This window comes from Ailuropoda melanoleuca, chromosome X, assembly GCF_002007445.2.
Source record: "Ailuropoda melanoleuca isolate Jingjing chromosome X, ASM200744v2, whole genome shotgun sequence".
Taxonomy (NCBI): Eukaryota; Metazoa; Chordata; class Mammalia; order Carnivora; family Ursidae; genus Ailuropoda; species Ailuropoda melanoleuca.
Window position 1 is genome coordinate 98,169,953 of NC_048238.1, and position 19,981 is coordinate 98,189,933.

Genomic DNA, 19,981 nt, shown 5'->3' on the forward strand with positions numbered 1-19,981 from the left:
GCCGCCCGGGTAGCCGTGGCAGCGGCACAAGCCGCGGTGGAGCGGCCGCGGCCACACTGCGCATGCTGCTGCCGCCGGCTCCCGCCGAGCCCCGGGCCGCTGGCGCCTGGCCTGCCGCCCGCCACTGCCAGAGCCTCAGGAGGGAATCCCAGCCTCGCGGACTAGCCCTGCCTGGTGGCCCGCTTTCTCCTGCCACTCCCCGACGCCACTTGGAACCCCCCAGCTCCGTGCCCAGCTGCCGAGACAGCGAGAAAGGAAGCGCTCCTCCGCGGCCCTCCACATCCGTCCCTTCCCCAACTATCCTGGATGTCCTTCCTGGGCTCTCTGATAACAGGACCCCAGGCAGAGGGGCCTGTTAGGAGCGTAAAAAGGTTCTTGATAGATGGGGGATATTTACCGCCTTATTGAAGTCCAGTTTTTACAGAAATACGATGCAGTCGGTAAAAGATTAGGATGGCCAGAGCCCTGGGTGTCAGTCATTGTAACTCAGGGAAATTCCATTAGGAGTGTCAGATTTGCTCAACAGAGGAAAAAAAAAAAAAAACACCTTACCGAAATCCTCTTTAGTCTTCCCACTAGCACAAATTGAGCAGCTAAATATACAAAGCTCTACCCAGAAGAAACTCATGGAATCCGGCCAGTTAAAAACAGAGTGTCCAACAGTTAGACATTACCAGTCCCTACTCTAGTCTCCTCTTTCACAGATGAATCAACCGAGGCCTTGGGGGGGGGGTCCTCTGGCTTCACACAGGTGGCAGACTTGGCCTTGAAGGAGGGTCTCACTGATCCCCATTACAGCTACTGGTTAGTTACCTGACTTCACGGCGCACTCCTCCAAGATGGTTCTGCTCTCCTAGAGCTGGAGCTCTCTTATGGGAGATATAGCCTTGACTCTTGGTCATTAGTAGATCTGCCTTCCTTCCAGAACTGCCTTCGTGCAGAGCAGCCCCTGGGAAATAGCAAACCGTCCATCCCACAGGCCCCACTTTGGGGATGGCACCCATGCTGTTCCAGTGACAAGGCAGATGGAGTGACTCAGGGAGACAGGAGGCAGCGAGGGGGTGGGGGCAAAGAAAAGCCATACTGATACCAGCTGGTACTGAAAAGAGATAGAGAGAGAAAAGGAAGAAGGGGGGGAGAAAGAGAGAGACAGAAGCACTAATTGAGTCTCATAGACATTCAATGAAATCCTTCATGAGCAAAACATCTTTTTATAAAAGTAGGCTTGGCCCAGGAGCAGAGTAGGAGATAGCAGGAGATCCCCGGCAGTGGGCTGGTAGTAAAGGTGGCAGGGGACGAAGCAGGAGTACCAGCTGGGGATGAAGCCAGGAGGAGAGCACCGGGGCTGTAGCCAGAACAGTGTAGTCAAAGAGGCATCACCCAGGCCACTCTCAACTGATCAGAAGAACTCTATCTGTCCCTCCTCTTCCCAAGTTCAAAGGCAGCATGAAAACAAAACTACCAGGGCTAGAATAGTGTTGTCAGAGGACTTCCCGGTCACATTAGTGACACTCTACCTAGGCATGAGGGTTTTTGCATATGTTGTAAAAGATTTTCTCTTGAGGCCTGAGGGTCCTCCCTGCCTTCTCCATTCTGTAAACAAATAAAAAAGACAGAGTTGGTTCACAGAAAAGGAAATACAAATGGACTATAAAGGGGGCAGAAGATGTCCAAACTCACTAGGAATCATGAACCTCAAATTACAGTGGTAAATGAAATACCATTTTCACCCAACGTTTTAGCAAACATGAACATAGATAAATAATACCCAGTGCTGCCAGAGACATGAGGAAGAAGGCACTTCCTACTCTACTGGTGGGAGTAGAGCTTCAGAGAGCACTTTTGTAGGGGATCTGAGAATATATATCAAATTCTGACACAGTAATTTCATTTCTATGAAGAAAAATTCTTCAAGAACAATCATAGATGTACACAAATCTATCTCTATGTGCACATACAACCACATGACCCACTGGGATTTATCCCAGCAATGCAAGATTGATCTCACATAAGAAAATGAATCAAAGTAATACAACAAATCAAGATAGTAAAGGAGAAAAACCAATGGTCATCCTAACAGATACAGAGAAAGCATTTGACAAAACCCAGCACCCTTTCAGGACCAAAAGACCCTCAAAAAACTAGGACTAGAAATGAATCCTTCCATCTGATAAAGGGTATCTATGGAAAACCCACAGCTACCATCCTACTTAATGGTAAAAGACTAAAAGCTTCCCCCTATGATTAAGAACAATGCTAGGATGTCCACTTTAATCACTTCTATTCAACATTGGACTGAAGGTTCTAACCAGGCAAATTAGGCAAGAAAATGAAAAAAATGCATCTAGATTGGAAAGGAAGAAGTAAAACTATCTCTATGCACAGATGACATGATCTTGTACAAGAAATCCATAAGGAATCCAAAAAACCATTAGAACTAATGAATAAGTTCGGCAAAGTTGAAGAAAACCAGATCAGTATGCAAACATCGATTGTATTTCTATACACTTGCAATGAACAATTCAAATATGAAATTAAGAAAACAATTCCACTTACAATAGCATCAAAAGGAATACAATTCTTTGAAATAGACTGAAACAAGGAAGTATACGATGTACACACTAGAAACTACAAAACATTGTTGAGTGAAATTTTAAAAGACCCAAATAAGTAGAAAGACATCCTGTGTTCATGGATCAGAAGACTTAATATTGTTAGGATGGCAATACTCCCCAAAGCCATCTACAGATTGAACACAATCCCTATCAAAATGCCAGCTGGGTTTTTTGGGGTTTTTTTGTCTTTTTGTTTTTGTGGAAATGGACAGGCTGATCCTAAAATCCATATGGGCACCCAAGGGATCCAGAATAGCCAAAATGATTTTGAAAATGAAGAACAAATTTGGAAGACTCATGCTTTCTGATTTGAAAACTTAATACACAGCTACATTAATTGACTGAGTGGGGGAAAGAAGAGTCTTTTCACCAAACAGTGTTTAAGAGAATGAATTTGGTGGGCGCCCGGGTGGCTCATTTGGTTAAGCATCTGACTTTGCCTCAGGTCATGATCTCAGGGTCCTGGGATTGAGCCCCATGTGGGGCTCTGCACTCAGTGGGGAGTCTGCTTGTCCCTCTGCCCCTCCTCCTGCTTGTGTTCTCTCTCTCTCTCAAATAAAGAAAATCTTTTAAAAAGAGAGAATGAATTTGGACTCCTACCTCACACCATATACAAAAATTAACTCAAAATGACTCAAAGACCTAAATGTAAGAGCTAAAACTATAACACTCTTTTTTTTATTATGTTCAGTCAGCCACTGTATAGCACATCATTAGTTTTTGATGTAGGGTTCAATGATTCATTAGTTGCCTATCACACCCAGTGCTCATCACACTCTTAGAAGAAAATATAAGTATAAAGCTACATGACCTTGCATTAGACAATGGTTTTTTAGACATGATACACAAAACACAAGCAACAACAACAACAATAGGTCAATTTGACTTTGTCAATTGTTTTTAAAGATTTTATTCATTCATTTGACAGACAGAAACAGCAAGAGAGGGAACCCAAGCAAGGGGAGTGTGAGAGGGAGAAGCAGGTTTCCTGCCCAGCAGGGAGCCCAAATGTGGGGCTCGATCCCAGGACCCTGGGATCATGACCTGAGCCGAAGGTAGACGCTTAACGGCTGAGCCACCCAGGCGCCCATGACTTCATCAAATTTAAAAAACTTCTGTGTTTCAAAAGATACTATCAAAGTTGGGGAGGTACTTTAGAGAGTGTTTTGTTTCTTAGATGTTTCAGCAGACCTCCCTGACCAGTTACTAATTGTGTGATCTTCTAGAGACCCTAGGACGACACTACAGCCATATGAGAACACAAAGATGGAGGTCCCTTGGAGAGGCCCACTAGCTACCCAGAGGTTCAGAAGGCAGCAGCTCTTTAATGGGGCTGCGGTGCCCCACAGCCAGTACTCAAGATGTCACTATGCTTTCATTTTTCTGCATTTCCCAACGGACCCTTTCAAGCTGCCACTCTTTCTTTAGATAAATAATAGTGTGTTCTGGGGGTGCCTGGGTGGCTCAGTTCGTTAAGCCTCTGACTGTTGATTTCAGCTCAGGTCATGATCTCAGGGTCTTGAGATCAAGCCCCCGCATAGGGTTCATGCTCAGCAGGGAGTTCTGCTTGAGATTCTCTCTCTCCCTCTGCCCCTCCCCCCACTTGTGCTCTCTCTCATGCACACTCTCTCACTCTCTCTCTCTCTCACATAAGTAAATAAAATCTTAAAAAAGTCAAATTCGACAAAAACAGTACAATGGTGGTTACCAAGGGATGGAAAGATGGGGAGATAAAAATTGATATTGTTTAAGGGCACAAACTTGCAATGAGTATAAAATAAGCCACAGTGATCTAATGCCCGGCATACTATTGAATATAGACAACAATATTGTACTAGTTTTACGTGATGTGATAAATATCACTGCGATGGCAATCATACTACAATATATAGATATAGCAAAGTAACATGTTGTACACCTTAAGCTTACATGTCATAGGTCAAATATATTCAATTAAAAAAATTAATTTTAAAACTTTGTAGATATTTGTGTCTCGGTCTGTGTCCTAGCTGCCTGGGAGCTTGAGACTGGGTGGTCAGTGTTCCTGGCTCTGGGGTGCATTATCTCATTTGATCCTTAAAACAATCCTATGCAGTAGATATTATTAATATCTCCACTATACAGATGAGGAAACTGAAACAGAGAGAGGCCAAGTAACTTTTCCCAGAGTCCACAGTCAGTAACTAACCAAGCCAAGACTCTAACCCAAGTTTGTCAAACTAGAGAACGTCTGTGTTTAGCCATGGAGCTGGATACTGCCTTGTTCCAATACCCCCGACAATGGTCAGGCCAGCCTCAATGATCAAAGAGAGACAAAAATATGCCCAGTGCCTTCCATTCACGAAATGAAAATTAGCATATACTTCTCAGGAAGATTTGTATCCAAAGTGGGTAAAAATATTTTAAGCATTGGTACTTAAAGGAGTAAGCATTAGTTATCCGAAAAATCCACTTTTGTGAAACGACTTATTCTCCCACAGTGCTAGACCCGGGAGGTGTTTCTGTATCACCTAGTATTCTTAGAACTGCAAACAAGTTCAGGATACCTTCTGGCAGCTTCGTAGTGCAGAAATCATTGGCAACCTCACCATGTTTTTATTTGTCAAATAAAAAAGAAAATACCATGATCTGTTCCACAGTAGACATTATTCTAGAAGATACATAGAGAAGTCTCGGGCTACACCTACCTCAAAAGGCACACACACGTGCCCATGCAGACACAGAGCTAACAGTGGGCAACAGGGACACCTGGAATAAAATATTCTGAGACAACTACAGCCTGATGCTGTAGCTAACTTTAGGAAAAATTCTGAAGCAAGCCAAGTTTATCTGGGGCAAAGAGACTTGTATTACTACTAATAATAATAGCTAACACTTGGAGAATACTTAATATGTGCCAGGCACTCTTCTGGGGACATGAATTCATTGACCTCTTATACCAATCTTATGAGATAGGTGCTGTTATCATTCCCATTTTATAGGTGGGGAGACTGAGGCACAGTCACAGAACATGCCCAAGGTCACAAAGCTACTACTGAGAGAGAACTGAGATTTTGAACCCAAGCAATCTAGCATCAGAGTCCATGATCAACCCACTACTCATAGTTCTCCACAAATAATACTGCTAAAACGTGTCTATACTTATGTCCTTGGTTCTCTGCTGAGCACTATACATACATTGTCTCATAGATCTTTTTCAGGTCGAAGCTCTTAGCTCTAAATTATTATGTAGTATCACATTTGATCCTTAAAACTACCCCATGAGGTAGCAATTATTGTGTCCATTTTACAGATCCAAACACTGAGGCAAATACCTGAAGAAAACAACACGAATTTAAAAAGATATGCACCCGTACATACGTTCATTAAAGCATTATTTGCAATAGCTAAGATATGGAATTAGCCCAAGTGTCCCTCGATAGGTGAATGGACAGAGATGTCATCTATATGCTCAACCACAAAAACAAAACAAAACAAAACAAAACAAAACAATGAAATCTTCTCATTTGTGACAACATGAATGGCCCCAGAGGGTATTACACTAAGTGAAGTAAGTCAAACAAAGAAAGATCATTACCATATGATTTCACTCATATGTGGATTCTAAAAAACAAAACCAAACAAAGCAGAAACAGACTCATGAATACAGAGAACAAACCCAGAGGGGAGGGGACTGAGGGGGTAAATAGGTGAAGGGGACCAAGAGGCACAAACTTCTTATAAAGTAAGTAAGGCACGGGAATGACAAGTACAGCATAGGGAATACAGTCAATAGTATTGCAGGGGCGCCGGGGTGACTCAGTCAGTTAGGTGGCCGACTCTTGATTTCGGCTCAGGTCATGATCTCAGGGTCCTGGCATCAAGCCCCATGTCAAGCCCATTGTCAAGCCCCCCATCAGGCTCTGTGCTTGGTGGGGAGCCTACTTCAGGCTTCTCTCTCTCCCTCTGTCTCTCCCCCCCAACTCTCTCTGTCTCAATAAATAAATCTTCGAAAAAATAATATTGTAGTGACACTGTATAGTGGCCAACGGTAGCTACACTTACTGCGGTGAGCATTGTGTAATGTATGGAATTGTTGAATCACTACACTGTACATCCGAAACTAAGGTAATATTATATGTCGACTATACTTCAATATTAAAAACCTACAATCTTTTTTAAATGAATGTATAAGACTTCAGCCTCATTTGGATGTACTATAATTTATTTGACTATTTCCCTAATGCTAGATACTGATGTTGTTTCCATGGTTTTTCCTTCTGCAAATAAAGATATCACACACACACACACACACACACACACACACACACACACTGAGGAACAGAGAAGTAAGTAATCTGACACTCAGACAAAAGTATCACCTCCTTTCCAGCAATACTCCCATATGTACTCTAAGGATCCACAGAATATAAAATAATGCAACGTAATTTAATACACAATTTCTACCACAGGGCCAGGTTCTCCGGGCTTTTCAAGGCCTCTGTTTTAAAGTGTTAATGGGGAAAAGTGACAATATACTTTCCTCTCTTCCCAACTCAGGGGTATTACCGTGACCCCCTAGAGCAGCCAGTACCCACTAGCAGGGTAAGCTCCGCATACAACCTCTGTCACCGGAAGCCTGCTTTCAGGGCTCGGATGCTGTATTCAAAGATATCCTATTCTGAGTTTTGATTTCATTTGGTTTCTTTGCTTTTGGCACTGGCTTCTGGAAAAGACAAACTAGCAAGCCACCCCTGGAGACCGCCAGTCTTAACCATGGTTTCCATAAACTGCTACCCTTGTTTAACAGTCAAAATCAACCCAGTACTTGTAGTACAACACCATCCTCCCCAGCGGGGCAAGGCACCCCAGGTGGGCTTACCTCCACCTGCAGGGTCGCACATCCTTTCAGGAAGTCAGCGATGTTGCTGAGGCAGTCAGCTTCGGTCTGGGGCTCCGCACAGTACTACAGAAACACAGTCAGATGTCACTCGGACACTGTCATCCCATGCCAAGCACACCATAGTCCCCATGCTCTGATAACTAGATAGGTAGGCTTTTTAAGGCAGGGGGCCACATTGCTGTCAAGCCAGGAAGAGAAATAACCACTGGAGGAAGTGATGTAACAGTCTAAACGGTCGGTCTATTTCAAATGTCACCAAACTTTCAGTCCCAAACCATCTATCTCTATTGACAAACATTTTTTAGCCTTCTGCCAAAGAGTGAGGGTAGCGAAGTGGATCCAGACTGGTTTTTGAGCTTGGTTCTTGCTTTTAATCTGTTACCTTGCTCCCTCCTCCCCATGAGAATGTAGGAAAATCCTGTCCTCCCGTTTACTGCTTGCTACATTCGGTTACAGTTCTGTATGCTGTACTACCGCCTTAGCACTGGTTTTTCAAGTTTAAGGAAACTTACAAGAAAATCAATTTGCTCAATAAAAATACAAACCGGTTCAAGAAGGCAAAAGAACTCACGTTACGCTCACAGTCACGTCCCCTGCTAACCTTAAGAAAATAGCTGTAGGATTCAAACTTTAAACTTACTTAGAGTGCCTACTTTAAAAATTATCCATCTTCGTGATTTCGGCCTTCCAACATTAAAACTTTTGGCTTTTTAGAAGAAGAGTAAGGTTAGTTTCACTTTGAACACATGTTGCATTCAAAACATATATCTGGTTTCTATTGTTTTAACAAACCTTTTCTGACATTTTGGACTATTTCTCCTGGTTGCCTCTGTTTCAAAGGATATTTTATTTCTTTGAGGAGAAAATCGACATTAATTTTAGCCAAACTGTCAATAAACACCATCAATATCTGTTATAGATCATCCCATTATTACACAGACTCATATACACCCCAAGTTCAAAATATGCCCTTGGTCCACGTATCCCTATGACAGAGCAAACAATATGGGTATTTTCTCCTTGTTCCCTGGCACCAATGGTGTATCATGGTTATATCTGGGGGCCAACTGCTAGAGGACAACCTTTCATTTTCTGAGTTCTTCAAATGACAAAAACAGTAAGAGAGAATGCCAAACTCTCAGGAAGAGATTCAAGTGAGAGAGTCCCATGACCCGGGCAACAGAACATCGCAAGGGCTACATTATTGCTGCTCTGGTGGTAAGCAATCCCGAAGAGACTGCCCATTTCCCTTACCTTTTCTAGAGAGCCAGGCCTAAGTCTGCTGAGCAGTTTGCAGAGCACTACCCCATTCTTCAGCGAGGACTTCAAGAACTCCTCCGGATCACAGATGGTCTTTTTGGGGGAATCTAAAACTCCCAAGGATATAAGCCATGTCACGATTCTCTCTTCTGGATTCATTGCTGAGGACTGTATGCTCTGCACAGCTCCCTGGGGCAGCTGCAAGGACTAAGCCACATCCGTAATTGCATCTGCTACTGCCTTCCGTTTTTCTGAGTTCTCTCCTGGGGCTTGCAGAGCAAAGCGTTTTGACAACTTTTCTTAGATAACAGTGGAACCCACTCAAACTACAGGATCTTAAAGCCACAGAGATCACACTTGAAAGATGTAGAAATAGAAGAAATAAAAATCCTTGGATAATGCTGGGTTTCTTTTTCCAAACCTGCAAAACAAATTCATTAGGGTTAAAAAAAAAAGAAGAAGAAGAAGAAACAAACACCCCCCCCAAAAAAAAAAAACCCAGCAGTGCAAGAGGCTGTAAAGGAAGGAAGTGCAGAGGATGCTGGGGAGGGAGGAGAGAGAAGGAAGCAAGTGCTCTTGGAAAACAGAGGGGACCTTGGAAATGGGACACTCATGGGCCAGTCTGTGAAAACACTGTCAATAAATAGTCTAGCCCCAGTGAAAATCTGGCTTCTGTCAGGAGGAAGATGCCAACTGGCTGTTTAGTCAGACAGATCTGAGCCTCGTGGGGAAGGTAGTCTGAGAAAATTCTTCCAAGAAATGGCCGGATGTCCTCATCCTGTCTCACAGAGATGGTGTGTTATGATCATTCCTTGTAGAACACCTTGAATTGCATGGTGATAACGTGCCAAGCAAATGAAGACTCTGCCTGCTTTCAGCCAATCACTGTGTATAAGCAGCAGCTAGAAGAATGGCATTTTACTTTGCAGCCAAAAATCTATGTTTAGGGAAATAGGCTAAGGATAACATCTGACATCCTGTTTACTTGCATTCTTTAGCAATTCTTTTTCTGGACCTGGTTCCACGACATAATCCAGCTGCAGTACCCCTAGCAAAGGCGCAGACACAGTCCCATGAGCGGGTACAAAACCCTTGAAAACAGAACTTTCGAGAACAAAAGAGCGCTTGTCCTCTCTCTATACTACAGTCTGGAAAGTTGATGCTCCCCAACAAGAAACACTTTGCATTAAAAATGATGCTCTGAAAAAAACAAACCTGGTCTATAACAAGAGATCTAGCTATTCTCAAACATTTCCACAACCAGTTGAAATAGTCATACTATGGGGAAATGTATGAGGAGACCAATGTGAACAGCATAGCCTTAAACTGGCAAATGCATGGTCCTCCCCATTAGTCACTGCCCCTCCTCACGCACGGGATCCTGCTAAGCTTCCAAATCCTTCTCAACACAGCTTTAAACATATACTACCAAATAATCAGCTTAGATAATCCTGCTAAATGTTTTCAAAGCTTCCCCTTCTTGCCCTGTTCCTAACACTTATCACACTTCACTATTATTAATTGTTGATATGTCTCCTCCACCACAATGCAACCTCCCTAGAGTAAAGGTCTTGTCCATCTTAACACTGTTCCCAGCAGCTCTAGGTACACAGTAGATGTTTAAAAATGCTGAATGAGGGGCACATGGGTGGTTCAATCGGTTGAGTGTCTGCCTTTGGCTCAGGTCATGATCCCGGGGTACTGGGATGGAGTTCCAAGTCGGGCTCCCTGCTCAGTGAGGAATCTGCTTCTCCCTCTCCCTCTCCCCGTTTCCTTCTCCCCCTCCCCCTCTCCCTCTTCCTCCACCCCCCTGTTCATGCTCTCTCTCTTTTGCTCTCTAATAAATAAATAAAATCTTTTCAAAAAAATGCTGAATGAATGCAAGAATGAATGAATGAACTCATGTCTTAAAACAAAAATTTTTCCTTGCTAATGATTTTTACTTTTATTGAGATATAACTGACATATAATCAATTGCACATATTTAAGATGTCCAATTTAATGAATATTGACACATGTATACACCTGCGATACAATCACACACACACACACACACAATCCAGGTAAAACTTTCCATCATCCCCAAAAGTGTCCTTGTGCCCTTTCAAACCCCTTTTCCCTCCCTTCCCTTCCAATCTGCTTTCAGTCTCTGTAGATTAGTTGGCATTTTCTAGAATCATATATAAATGGAAGCGTACAGTATGGTACTTCCCTTTCTCTGGTTTCTTTTACTCAGCATCACCATTTTGAGATCCATTCATGTTGTTTTGTCTATCAATAGTTCTACAACAAGGATTTGACCTCCAAAGGTTTGGTTTGATGTAATTATACTTAGAAGCAAAATAAGTATAGTCAATCAAAAGTTTTAATTGACTTTTGACCATAGCCAAAGCTATGTCATAGAAAGAAATATAGGGGCGCCTGGGTGGCACAGCGGTTGGGCGTCTGCCTTCGGCTCAGGGCGTGATCCCGGCGTTAGGGGATCGAGCCCCACATCAGGCTCCTCTGCTGTGAGCCTGCTTCTTCCTCTCCCACTCCCCCTGCTTGTGTTCCCTCTCTCGCTGGCTGTCTCTATCTCTGTCAAATAAATAAAAAAAATAAATAAATAAAATCTTTAAAAAAGAAAGAAATATAAAATCCATTCGTTGATAAATTAAATTCCCAAGTCAGACCTACTTGAATACATTTTTCTATGTCATTTGGACAATTTTCACAATTGCTCATCAAAACTGTACTCTACAGACAAATCTGACAGTATTATTGAGGTATCACTTACATATTCAGATCAAGAACAAAGCCTAAGTAATTTCAGGAACCCAGCCTAGCCCAAAACAGGCTTGAACCCAGTGAGGTCACTCAGATGAAAATCCGCCTCATTGCAGCCAATGGCTAGAGCAAATTATACAAATACTAAAGTAAAACCAGAAGAGCAAAGCTTCTTCCTCAAGGACATTCTATTAGTAGGAAGATTGGAAGTTAGGGTTGGTATGGAGAGCAAGGAATGTCAGGAGAGCAAGGAATTCCAGGACCGGAGCAAGCAGGGGGCTGAATGACCAGCCATGGAATCCAGGCTGGGGAGGAAAAGCAAGTGACAACACAAAGTAGCTAATGAACTGGGGGCTTAGGGCGGGCCCCTGAAAGACTAGAGGTCACAGTGATACAAAGAGCAACAGGCTTTACAGAACAGCATGAGTAAAAAGAGAAAAGGTTTCTCACTCGACTGCCAAGCCTTAGCGACTGCCAAGCCTTAGCAGTGTGCACCCTGGGCCACTGAGCCAGCCTCCTCGCTCGCTGGCTTTCCCACCTGCATCCTCTCGTCCTAATGGAGTCTCTGGCAGAGCACAGTTCGGTTGATTTTCCAGAAACACCTCTTTGATAGTGTAACACTCCTGCTCAAAAACCCTCAAAGGCTCTCCATCACCTAAAGCCCTGATTTACAAACAACAATGTACAAAAATAAACACCTCTTGCAAGGGAAGGTGGAGAAAAGAATGAAGAGTTGGGAGCCCTAGTCCCCAGTGCCCTACTTCAGATGATCTGCAATGGGGCAAAGGAATCTGTATTATTAAATACCCCACTTGATTCTGACACAGGTAGACCAAGGTCCCACTTGGAGAAACAAGTTGGTTTATAACTTTCCACTCCACCCCAATTTCTTTTTCTTTAAAGATTTTATTTATTTAATTGCAAGAGAGAGAGCACGAGCAGGGGGAGGGGCAGAGAGAGAAGCAGGCTCCCCACTGAGCCGGGAGCAAGATGTGGGGCTCCATCCCAGGGCTTTGGGATCTTGACCTGAGCCGAAGGCTTCACTGACTGAGCCACCCAGGCACCCCAATTCCACCCCAATTTCTGCCTACATCTGGGTCACGACCGCTCAGTTCCTTGCCTTCCCTATTTGTGATTGATGGATTACCGCCAGCCCCTCTTTAGGCCTGCTCTGCGAAAACGGACCTGGGTCTTTAAATCATTTTTACTTTGCCAGCTGGCACCATATGAAGTTTTATCAGTAGCTGCTGGTGGAGAGACACTGCAGGAAGAAGGGGTTTTACTTCCTGTTTCCTGTGCGCTCTCCACAGGCTCCCAACGAGAGCTCCCAGCTTTCCCTGCGCTCCCCTCCTGCGACATTGGCTTCCTGCTGGGCACTGCGGGTAGCAGCTTTGCCCACACCACCTTTGGGAGGGATCTGTAGCAAAGTATCTCTGGTGAGACACCTCACCCGTGAATGGAAAACAAGCACCCTCCCAGGGCCCTTTTTCAGCAAGTTCTAGAGGGCGGATGGCCAGCAAGTTCCACTGACTCAGCCCCATGGCAACTTCTATAATAAGGTGTGGATCTCAGCGGCAGGTGGAGAGAGGAGGTTCTCACACCTCTAGGGGAGTGACTAGTATGTATTATTTCATATTGTCTGCTATTATATATTGTATCTGCTATTTCCTATACTCTTTTAGAGTTCTCTTTACTTCTTCCTAGTCAATCCCTCATTATTCCAATCCCCTGTTACTAATTAGGCAAAACTGGGATGCGTGGGTGGCTCAGCTGGTTAAGCAGCTGTCTTTAGCTTGGGTCCTGGGATCGAGTTCCACATCAGGCTCCCTGCGGGGTGGGGGGGGCTGCTTCTCCCTCTGCCTGGCGCTCCCCCTGCTTTTGCATGCTCTCTCTCTGACAAATAAATAAATAAAAATCTTTTAAAAAAATAATTATGTTAAACTTTTCCTGTTCAAATCCCTCTGTGGTTTCTCTGTCCTGATTGGACCCAGACTGACAGGCCTCGTTATCTTCAAGGAACACTCCTCCGCTTTAGCCAACCACTTGCAAGGTCACAACTTGTACTTTGTCATCACATAAATTTCTCTGCTTTTCTAAATCATGAATTCAAACATTACACTTTCTAACCACAACCTACCATCTTTCCAGATTGCTTGTTTGGCTTCTCCCATGACAACTAGCCCTTAACCCTGTAGGGATCTTCAAAGCATTGTTTTCCAAAATGATTACACAATTTTACTTCCCTGCAACCAGGTTCTGATTTCCCATTGCTCCATATCATAGCTAATACACATTTCAGACTTTTAAATTTTTTTTATTTTCATGGGTGTAAAATTTACTTTTCTATGACTACTAATAAAGCATTTTTAAAAAATTCTTTTTTAGCGAAGGAAAGAGAGAGGGCAGAGGAAGAGGCAGAGGGAAAGAATCTTCAGCAGGCTCCATGCCCAGCGCAGAGCCTGACCAGGGCTCCATGACACAACCCTGAGATCATGACCTGAGCTGAAATCAAGAGTCGAATGCTTAACCAACTGAGCCACCCAGGTGCCCCTAAAGCATTTTTTTCATATGTCGATTGGCCATGCGTATTTCCTCTTCTGTGAAATACTTGCTCATTTCCATTGTCTACTTTTCCACTGGTTGTCTTTTTGTTATTGATTTGAAAAAGTTTGTAATACATTATGGATACTAAACTAACGTGTTTGTGAATATCCTCTTATACTCTTGTTTTTCATCATAGTGTAAAATGTGGTGTATTTTAGGAAATAGAAGGTCTTGATTTTTAAAAATCAAGACGATTTTTAAAAATTTACAAAATTTTTTATCTCATTCTCATGTAAAATAAATCTAGAATTTGGCTGTCCAAGGGTAACATGCAGCTTCATCATCAGCTTCCCATCTCATGGTTCAGAATGACCGTTTATGTGAACTTGGACTAGGCAATAATGGTTTCTTAGATATCAGACCAAGGCCACAAGCAACAAAAGAAACGAACAGATAAATTGGTCTTCATCAAAATTAAAAATTTTGTGCTTCAAAGGACACCATCAAGAAAGTGAAAAGACAACTCCAGAATGAGAGAAATATTTGCAAGTCATATACCTAATTAGGGATTTGTATCCAGAATATATAAAGAACTCATAACTGAATAATACGAGGACAAATAACTAAAAATGGGCAAATTATCTGAATAGACGTTTCTCCAAAAAAGATATACAAATAGCTAATAAACTCAGGAAAAGATCCTCAACATCATTAGCATTCAGGGAAATGCAAATCAAAACCACAATGAGATTCCACTTTATACCCATAATCAAAAAGACAAATATTGAAGTGCCTGGCTGGCTCACTCAGAAGAGCATGTGATTCTTTTCTTTTAAAGATTTTATTTGTTTACTTATTTTAGAGAGAGAAAGCACAAGTGGGGGTTGAAGCAGAGGGGGAGGGAGAGAGAATCTGGAGCAGATTCCCTGCTGAGCATGGAGCCCAACAGGGGGCTCAATCTCACTGTGAGATCTTGACCTGAGCTGAAACCAAGAGTCAGATGCCTAACCTACTGAGCCACCCAGGTGCCCCAAGAGCATGCAATTCTCGATCTCAGGGTCATAAATTCAAGCCCCATGTTGAGTGTAGAGATTACTAAAAAAAATTTTTTTAACTAAAAAAACCAAAAAGATAATAACTAGTGTTGGTAAGGATGTGGAGAAATTGGAACTCTCCTACATCATTGGCGGGAATGTCAAACAGTACAGCTGCTATAGAAAACAGTTTTGCTGTGCCTCAAAATGTTAACATAGTCACAATATGGCCCAGCAATTCCTCTCCAAGAGAAATAAAAACATGTGTCCACATAAAAATGTGTACACATATTCATAGCAGTATTAGTCATAATAGCCAAACAGTTAAAACAATCCAATGTTCATCACCTGATGAATGGATAAATAAAGTGTTACGATCAAATATTACTCACTCATAAAAATGAATGAAGTGCTGATACAGGCCACCTCATGGATAAAAATTGAAAACACACTAACGGAAAGAAGCCAGACACAAAAGATCATACATTATACGATTCCACTTATACGAAATGTTCAGAATAGGTAAATCCATACAAACAGAAAGTAGAACAGCAGTTGCCCGGGACTGGGGTGGGGGTTGAGGGGAAACTGGAAGTGACTGCTAATGGCTATGGGGATTTCTTTCGCGAGGGAGGTGAAGAAAATGTTCTAAAAATGATTTGGTGATGGTTGCACAACTCTGAATATACTGAGTGGCTGTAGGGTTCTCCATCATCTGTTTCCCTTCGCTTGAGGATCAACGTCCTGCACGTCCTGCTTGTTGTCTCAGCGTCTGGAAAGAGTCAGTTCATACATTTATCCAATTTTCTCGTTGTTTATATTAGGAGAAAAAGTCCATACGACATAATCTTTCACAGGTAGAAGCAGAGGTTGGCTTAGTCTACTAAGACAGCTCATTGTTGTGATAAGGGCTCTTCAGATCTTCAGGATATTGACCTTTTGGTATATATGTTTTAAATTTTTTCCTAGCTAGTATTTGTCTGGTATATATGTCTTAACAACTACTATACAGAAATTTAAAATTTTGTAGATGATTAAATATACCAAAATCTTTCCCTTTATGATGTGTACCTTTTATATGCTTAAAGTCCTTCCTCAAGTCACTTTAGAAACTTATCCTAGGGAGAGGCGCCTGGTGGCTCAGTCGGTTAACTGTCTACCTTCAGCTCAGGTCATGATCCCAGGGTTCTGGGATTGAGCCCCACATTGGGATCCCTGCTCAGCAGGGAGCCTGCTTCTCCCTCTCCCCACCCTTGTGCTCTCTATCTTGCTCTCTCTCTCAAATGAATAAAATCTTAAAAAAAAAAAAAAAGAAACTTATCCTAGGGAAATAATGACAAGTTCAGAAGATATATGTTGATGACAATAAAACCACAATCCGGGGCACATGGGTGGCTCAGTTGGTTAAGCATCTGCCTTCAGCTCAGGTCATGATCCTGGGGTCCTAGGATTGGGCCCCACATCTGGCTCCCTACTCAGTGGGAAGTCTGCTTCTCCCTCTCCCTCTGCAGCTCCCCCTGCTCGTGCTTGCTCTCTCTCTCCAGTAAATAGATAAATAAAATCTTTAAAAATAAATAAATAGGGGTACCTGGGTGGCTCAGTCGGTTAACATCTGACTTCAGCTCAGGTCATGATCCCAGGATCTTGGGATGGAGCCCAGCAGGGAGCCTGCTTCTCCTCTCTCTCTATCCCTCCCCCCACTCATGCTCTCTCTCATGCTCTCTCTCTCAAATAAATAAAATATTTAAAAATAAATAAAATCACAGTCCACAGAACAACAACAAAAAAATGAATGAATCTAGCCTCATCAAATTTAAAAACGTTTATTCTGTGAAAGCCCGCTTGAAGAGGATGAAAAAACAGGCTATGAACAGGGAGAAAATAGCACAAACCACATATCTGCTATAGGCCTACTATCTAAAGTACATTTTAAAACTCTCAACAGTAAAAATTCAACAGTAAAAAAAAGCAAATCCAAAAAAAAAAAGCAATCCAATAGAAAATGGGCAAAAGACATGAACAGATATTTCAGGAAACAGAATAGGTGGATGGTAAACACACACATTAGCCAGTAGGGAAATGCAAATTAGAAACCACAGTAAGATACCACTACACACATATCAGAAGAACTAAAATTAAAAATGCCGACAACACCAAATGGTGCTGAGGACGCAGAGACACTGGATCGCACATACATTGCTGATGGGAAGGGAGAATGTTAGAGCCACTCTGAAAAGTAGTTTGCAGTAGTTGGTACTTGCTGTACAATTCAGCAACGACGTGCTTGGGCATTTATCACAGAAAAAAAATAAAAATATAAATACCTATACATGAACATTTGTAACAGCTTTATTTGTAGCAGCCCCAAACTAGAAACAACCCATATGTTCTTCCTTCAATGGGGGAATGGTTAAACAAACTGTGGCATATCGAGATTACAGAATCCCAGTCAGCAATAAAAAGGAACAAACTACTGATACACACGACAACCTGGGTGGATCTCAAGGGAATGATGCTGAGTGAAAAAGAAGCCAATCCCCAAAAGTTACATACTGTATGATTTAATTTATATAACATTCTTGAAATGACAGATGCCCAGGGGCCTCACAATGCCAAGGTACAACACACATGGAAAACCCTTGATGTTGACGAGTAATACAAAGACATATAGTATTATATAGTCTGCTTCCCCAAGAAGTGGATTTCCTCCTTCTGGAAGGGCAACTTGAGAAGAGTCATCATATAGATCCCCAATAGAGCCATTAACTTTGCCTTTAAGGTTAAGTTTAAGCAGGTATTCTTGGAACGGGTGCATAAGCACATAGTTTTGCAGGTATTTTGCGGACAATCTGGCATCCTGTGGTACACTGGGGGTCACGTCTTTCAGCTTTTTCTACTCCTTAGATTTTGCCAGAACCCACTTGGCAGCCAATATTGGGAAATCTGTCAAGGAAAGAAAATTTACCTCTCTTCCTTTCTCCACCATCATGGTGTGTGTGGTTGACTCTGTTGCTCACCATGTCTCCTCGCAAGACTTTCATGATCAAGCAATTCCTGGCCAAGAAACAAAAGCAGAATTGTCCTATTCCCTGATGGATTTGGATGAAAACTCATACTAAAATCAGGTACATCTCGAAGGGGAGACGTTGGACAAGAACCCAGCTGGGTCTCTGAGGACTTGCACACGAGATGGCATGCTTATTTATGCTGCATCAAGGTCACTAGCGTCTTACTATATCAAGCTGGAAACATCACCACTATCTGGACAGCTGGTCCTGTTTTATTGGGAAAGTGATTGTTCTCTTTGTTTCTATGTGGCTGCACTAGTAGGTTGTTTCAGTAATATCCAGTAAGAACTTTTGTTTAAAAAAAACCTCAAAGGCCTAGAAGACTGTCTTATGAAAATCACAAATGGGATGGCCAGTGTGGTCTCCCCATTCCATACTTGGAAGTGGTAGGTGATGATACAGTCTGGTTACAAAGAACTGATATCACATATGATAGGACCTTCATATATAATGGGTAGAAGATTTTCAGAGATGGATGTGGAAAAGCCTTTCTCAAGAGTGTATGGTCCAGGGGTGCCCGGCTGGCTCAACCAGCAGAGCATGTGACTTTTGATCTTGAGGTTGAGTTTGAGCCCCACATCGGGTGTAGAGATTACTTTTTAAAAAATCCAAAAACCAAAATACAAAATAGCATATAGGGTATGATCCTCCTTTTTAAAAATAAATGCTTAAATATACCTAAAATTGAAGTGTATAGGGGTGCTTGGGTAGCTCAGCTGGTTAACTGTCTGCCTTCTGCTCAGGTCATGATCCCTGGGTCCTGGAATCGAGCCCTGAGTCGGGCTCCCTGCTCAGTGGGGAGCCTGATTCTCACTCTCCCTCTCTCCCCCTCCCCCCACTTGTGTGCACTCTCTCTCTGTTTCTCAAATAAATAAATAAAATCTTTTTAAAAATTGAAGACTATACCACAGTTATTATCACTGAACACTCATTAGCGATATTTCTTTATCTCCAGATGCAGAGTGTCCAATTAATCATACTCCTCAGTTTACTATGCATGTAATCCTACATGAGGACTCCCCTCATACTTTTCCTTCATTCACAAACTCCCCTCATAGACACCCATTCCAGTGTGTGTGATAAATTCCTTAAATATCCATGTTCTCTCATAAAGTTTATAGTGTGCTTTACATAAATGATATCATGCCATAAATCTTGTTCTCTTTCTTACTCTTTTTTTTCATTTAACATAATAGTCTCCAGCATCTGGCTTGCTTTGCTGTCTCTCTTTGCACCACGACAACTGCCACAGTTCTTGGTAACTTCCATAACTACATGGATGATCTATCCAATGCTGGCCTCTGACTGCCTTGACTTTCTCATTTCCAATGATCTTGGCTTTCACTCTCTCCACGCACTCTCATAAGCATATTCAAATTCATATCATTACCAAAAATGCACCACCTCTAAAACCTCAAGTTCAAGCATTCAGTACTCTAAATACAATCTCACAGGTTTCCAGATCATTTCTTGTAGTCCCCCTATCCCAACCATCTTGTTATCCACTTGACCCAACACCTCTTTATGGTCCATCACCACCCTCCTGTCACCACTCTCCTTGTTTTTTTTTAAGATTTATTTATTTATTTAGAGAAAGAGCACGCACGTGTGCCCGCTTTTTGAGTGGGGGGAGTGGTGGAAGGAGAGAATCTTTCAGGCAGACTCCCTGCTGAGCAATGAGCCCACTGTGGGGCTCGCTGAGGGGCTCGATCCCACAACCCATGAGATCATGACCTCAGCTGAAACCAAGAGTCAGACGCTTAACCAACTGAGCCACTCACGCACCCCTACCATTCTCCTTGTTAACCAGCT

At 42.6% G+C, this 19,981-nt stretch overlaps 1 protein-coding gene and 1 pseudogene across 3 annotated transcripts in view; one reads left to right on the plus strand and one right to left on the minus strand.

Moving 5' to 3' along the window:
- Positions 1-9,213, minus strand: part of ARHGEF6 (Rac/Cdc42 guanine nucleotide exchange factor 6) — a 93,973-nt gene extending 84,760 nt beyond the window's left edge. For 2 of the 3 annotated variants that reach the window (XM_002919916.4, XM_034648839.1), the window contains exons 1-2: positions 8,752-8,943; positions 7,477-7,560 (exon numbers count right to left, since the gene is read on the minus strand). In XM_002919916.4, coding sequence (XP_002919962.1) covers positions 7,477-7,560; positions 8,752-8,916 — 249 coding nt within the window. In that variant the 5' untranslated portion in view covers positions 8,917-8,943. Of the gene's footprint in view, positions 1-7,476; positions 7,561-8,751 lie in introns of all 3 variants that reach the window. The other variant, XM_034648838.1, reaches the window with a different exon arrangement.
- An 8,357-nt stretch (positions 9,214-17,570) lies between these two features.
- Positions 17,571-18,275, plus strand: LOC117797506 (annotated as a pseudogene).
- The last annotated feature ends 1,706 nt before the right edge of the window (positions 18,276-19,981 follow it).